The sequence below is a fragment of the Aptenodytes forsteri genome, unplaced genomic scaffold (genome assembly GCF_000699145.1).
Source record: "Aptenodytes forsteri isolate BGI_AS27 unplaced genomic scaffold, ASM69914v1 Scaffold146, whole genome shotgun sequence".
Lineage (NCBI taxonomy): Eukaryota > Metazoa > Chordata > Aves > Sphenisciformes > Spheniscidae > Aptenodytes > Aptenodytes forsteri.
Genome location: NW_008795128.1, coordinates 7,601,333 through 7,606,411, shown reverse-complemented (window position 1 = coordinate 7,606,411; position 5,079 = coordinate 7,601,333). Strand labels below are relative to the sequence as shown.

The 5,079-nt window shown below is 46.9% G+C and overlaps 1 protein-coding gene across 1 annotated transcript; it reads left to right on the top strand.

Annotated features, from left to right (window-relative positions):
• Nucleotides 1-4: 4 nt before the first annotated feature.
• LOC103897574 (acyl-coenzyme A thioesterase 1-like) lies at nt 5-3,660 on the top strand (the record flags this gene model as incomplete). Its single annotated transcript, XM_019471592.1, has 3 exons — nt 5-29; nt 1,829-2,040; nt 3,079-3,660. Coding segments are annotated over 3 exons (819 nt in total), but the record flags the coding sequence as incomplete, so codon positions are not given.
• Nucleotides 3,661-5,079: the final 1,419 nt, after the last annotated feature.

Sequence of the window (5,079 nt, the reverse complement as noted above, 5' to 3'; positions counted from 1 at the left end):
GAGGATCCGGGCGACGCTTTTCTTGCCCCGGTGAGTACTGGCTGCGGCCATCCTGTCTTTCTGGCACTGGCCAGGGCCTTGCTGTGCCAGGGCAGCTGCCAGTCATCCCACTACCTTGACTGGAGGGGCCTGGGCTGGAGGGGTGAGCAGGAACAGGACCAGGCATGGGGACCATGCTGCAGGGTATGGGGAGCACACACAGTGCCCTGTGCCCAGTCCTGGTACCCTGTGCCCACTGCTGGGCTATGGCAGGTCAAATGCAAAAAGTAATTTTCAAGACAGAATTGGTGTTCCAGAACAGGGAACCAACTGGGACAGCTGATTTCACATGCTCAGCATCCCACTCAGCAGCAAGGCCAGGGATACCTCCCCTGCCTCACTTCTACCCTCTATCCACTAACCAGGAGATGAAGGAAGTCACTTACATTTTGTCTCCAAACTTTTTTGCATCCTGTGCCTGGAGTCACGGTGAGTCCAGCAATGGCTCATTCACTCAGTGTCCCCAGACCTGCTCCCTTTGGATAATGTGCATTTTAAAATGTTAGACACTTGCCACAGCCCCTGGCACTTTGACTTCCCAGGAGTTTGTTCTCACCAGCCACCACCACAGCCAGTCTTCGGCGTAGCTCCAGCCATAGTCATCATCTCTTTTACACAGTTTTGCTCAGAGCTGTGTTTCTCCACTACAACTTCACCACACTGGAGTTGTCCTGCACTGAGGTGTCCCACGCATGAGGTTCCATTTCTGGTAGTACTGCCTGCACTGTCATCTCTACACTTTCAGATTCAGATGCTGGGATTATACCAATTGCTTCTCCATGGTTCTAAAACCCAAACACAAATACTTACAGTTTGTTACTGAAGTTCTTGAAGACCATGCTGTTTTAATATCAGTCAATTTTGTCTTCTTCGACTTGTGGAGGACAGCGTCCTTACGCTTCTTTTGCTCTGTAACTGGATTGTTTTTGCATTTCTTGTATATAACACATTTGTATCATGGTCCGGCTTCTGCAGGGGCTACTTTTAGAGCAATGGTCATTAGTTTAACCTTATGTTCTAGCTCAAAGCCTGATACTCCTTCTTTTACTCTGCTGAGGACGTGTTCTGTAGGGATGAACAATGTGGTTATCAATGCACCTATCAAAGTTTTTCTACAAAGAAGAAGAAGGATTGGAGGTCCTATATTTGCAGAGAGCAGCACAACTCACACTCATATTCTGGCTATGTTAGGTCTGCTAAGTGATGGATGTTCATCCTTTCTCTTGTTTTAGCAGTAGAAATGGTGTTCTGGGCATGCAGAGTCTATCCCTAAACCGTTTCAAGGCTCCTTTAATTTGCATAACAGTAGAGAGAAACTTAGAGCAAATCCCAAGCATCTGAGCTGAACTTTTCAGAGGTTTCAGCTTACCTCTCCCTGTGGCTCCTCTTCTCCCTTCCAAGGCACATTACAAGGGCTGCCTCAGACATCTGCTAAGAACTAAAATGAGCCAAGTGGTGGTCAAGGGCTGGTCTGAGAGCAGGAAGGGGAAACTGAGGAAAGTCACCACACATATCATCTCTGCCAGTGGACCTTAAATGAAATGCTGAATAGTTGGCAATTAGCACTAAGATGGATTTGCATCTTACGTAGGTGGTATCTGTCTTTCTGCCGCTCAGCGTCTTGCCGGTTAATTTACAGTCATTTAGCAGGTCACAGCTAAATGACTGGTCATGTCCTTTCCCCAGAAGATGCTTTTCTGCAGTTCCTGTTGTGTACCTGGTTTGATGCATTCTAAACCACAGAAACATTGAAAGGAGTCATTTCAGGCAATACTGTTCTTTGTCTTGTCTACTCCAGGAGAAGACCCCTTTCCAGGAATCATCGACATACATGGATACACAGGAGGTCTTTTTGAGCACAGAGCCAGCCTGCTGGCCAATCATGGCTTTGTCACACTGGCCCTGGCTTATTTCAAATATGAGAATCTGCCCCAGGAGCCAACTGAACTCCACCTGGAATATTTTGAAGAGGCGGTGAACTATATGCTGCAGCACCCACAGGTAGGAGCACCCTCCATGTCCCCCTGGGTTCCCCTGGGAGTGCTTCTTCTCCAAAGTGCCTGTCACTTTGCCTGAGTTATCTCCGGAGGAAGCTGCTGAAATGCTCACCCAGATCCATCTGCCAGGAGTTTGGGTGCCTGGGCTCTAGGAAAGAGGAAGGGTCAAACAGATATGCACTGGAAGGGCAGAGGATGGGTACCGTTCAGGTACTGTCATCTGGAGTGACAGAGATGGTGTCTGAGACATAATAAGGTGGGGAGGTTGTGCAGGAGAGAGACAAGCATTTTTCAAAGCAACCTTCATGAATTGTCACCACATGCCCCCGTATGAGCCCTTAGTCTAAAAAATACAATGTAAAAAGCATTTGCCGGTATCTAGCTGTGATGGGTTGACCTTGGCTGGCTGTCAAATACTCACCAAGCCACTCTCTCACTCCCCTTCCTCAACAGGACAGGTGGAGAAACTAAGATGAAAAATCTCGTGGGTCAAGATAAGGACAGGGAGATAACTCACCAATTATCATCACAGGCAAAACAGACTTGACTTAGGGAAGATTAATTTCATTTATTGCCAGTTAATAACAGAGTAGCATAGTGAGAAATAAGAACAAAGCTAAAAACACCTCCCCCCCACATCTTTGGGCAGCAGCGGGTCCATTTTGGAGCTGGCTGAAACTGTCTCTGTCCAACGTGAGGGCAGCCCCTGGTCTCTTCTCACAGAGGCCATCCCTATAGCTCCCCACTACCAAAACATTTCCACACTAGCTCTGAATAGTCTTACTTTACTCCTGCAACCTATGCTCAAACGTGCTTGCTCTCTCTTGGCTGTCGTCATAGCACCAGGGAACATTTTTCACGGGAGTGGAAGAAATTTGTGCATAGGAGCTGCTTGGCACTTGTCCAGAAGAAAAACTAATCATTGCCATCACCTCTTTCAGAGTGCTTTGCAAACTCACAGCATTATACAATGTTCCCCTCCAGGAACTTGCTGTTGTGTTTTTCAGCTCAGTACTGATGGGGATTTCCTCCTATCTACCAGGTGAAGGGACCAGGGGTTGGCCTGCTCGGTTACTCCAAAGGAGCTGATCTGTCTCTCTCCATGGCCGCCTTCCTGAAGAACATCACAGCCATTGCTTCCCTCAATGGCCCTGTGGCCAATACAGTTATTCCTCTCTGTTACAAGGATAAAACCATCCCCCCTTTGCCCATCGATGAACAACAGGTCAAGGTCATTGATTCCAATATTCTTGATTGTTCTAAAGCCTTTACTGACCCCTTTCAAGCCCCTGGCAACCAAAGCCTGATCCCACTAGAGAAAGCTGAGGCACAGTTACTATTCATTGTGGGACAAGATGATCACGTTATTAAATCTGAGTATCACGCTACTGAAGCTTGCAAGTATTTGCAGGCTCAAGGGAAGGAAAATTTTCAGATTCTGTCTTACCCTGGAACAGGGCACTGCATTGACCCTCCCTTTTTCCCTTTGTACCCCATAGGAAAGCGTCTCTTTCCTCACAAGTGGGCAATTTGGGATGGGGAGCTTGGGGCTTATTCTAAAGCTCAGGTTCATGCTTGGCCACAGATCCAGGCTTTTTTCAACAAATATTTAAATGACAACTAATGTGCAAGAAAGGCACAGCTTTAAATGATCTAACCTGACAGGCGTTTTCATACTTATCAGGTCAAACCCTGTTCACAGCTGTACCAGTACAACTACAGTATCTTCCATGACTTTGCACATCCATAACTCAGAAAAGAACTGGGTTTGTCTTTTCTGGTTTTTCCCTGAACTTTTTTGCTCAATTGTCAAGAAAAGGAATGGCAATTAGATTTGCATTAGCCCTTGATAAAACAGATCATGTGCAAAATGCGCTGTTACATTTCTCAGGCGGTTTTGATTCTTCTAATACTTGACGGTACTTTGCATATCACTGTGGTCTCTACATGCATACGCTATCCTCAGCTCACACTTTAAAGCAACACCTCTCAAATGCTAATTTTGGAGCAGAGATTTCACCACTCTTATGGTGAATGTCTCATCACAAATGGAAATGTCTCTGATCTCTGTCCTGCTGGAAGTGTGTAAGAATGGATGCTATAGCCAGGATGCCGGCGTGTCTCTGGTTAAGCCTCAGGAAGGCTTGTTTGCCCTCTGTGCTTTCTTTCCATTGTCCCTTCAGAAGGAAGTGCTCTGGCTCGTGGATACTTCTGGCCCCAAGATGTCATGCAAAAAGTCATTCTGCTGAATTTACAGCCATTGTGATCTTCTCCCACATGATGTGGAACTTTTTCAGCTTCGTTATTAGGGTGAGAATTGTAATAAAGAGACTGAGGTTTGAAAGCCATTGAGTCATTTGCTGTGCTTTGGTTAGAAGCAGGGATCTTTGCATCTTGACCACTCTCTCATCTCAGGGTGAAACTTGCAGGAGCTTGGGAGCAAGGGCTGCCCAGGTGGGGAGAGGAGACCAGAGAAGACTGACATGTAGCCCCCTTACCTTCACTCTTCCACTGCTCTTGATGCACCAAGTGTGGAGGAGAAGAAGTGTTGGTTAAGCCTTCAGGGCCCTTTCCCTTAGCATCTGCTCCAGCATATGGTCAAGCTGGTGATCAAATCCAGCATTGCAAGCCAGGGAGTGTTGTTCTCAACAACAGGAGAAATTGCCACACACTAAGGACTGGACACAAAACAACATACCCAAATGCTAGATGACAAAGCACCTCAGCTTTTTAGGAGCGATGGGGCAATCTCCATGGGGAACGAAAGACTGCTGAGACTCTGCCCAATACCTCTGACCACTAAGTATTTCAAAATAGGACAATGCTGAGGATTCCCTCAGATGTTTCCACTTGTTTCACACCACTAAGTCAGACATGGGGAGCTCTGAGCGAGAGGCACCTCTACCTGCATCTCCCAGGAGGAGTCAGGGAGCCTGAGAAAGCAGCTCTCCCTTTGCAGTTCCCTTTGGAGCAAAAGATCCAGCTCTGGGTAAGATGGACTGAATGGCCTTCTTTTTAAACCCTTGCACAATCCATTACTGGA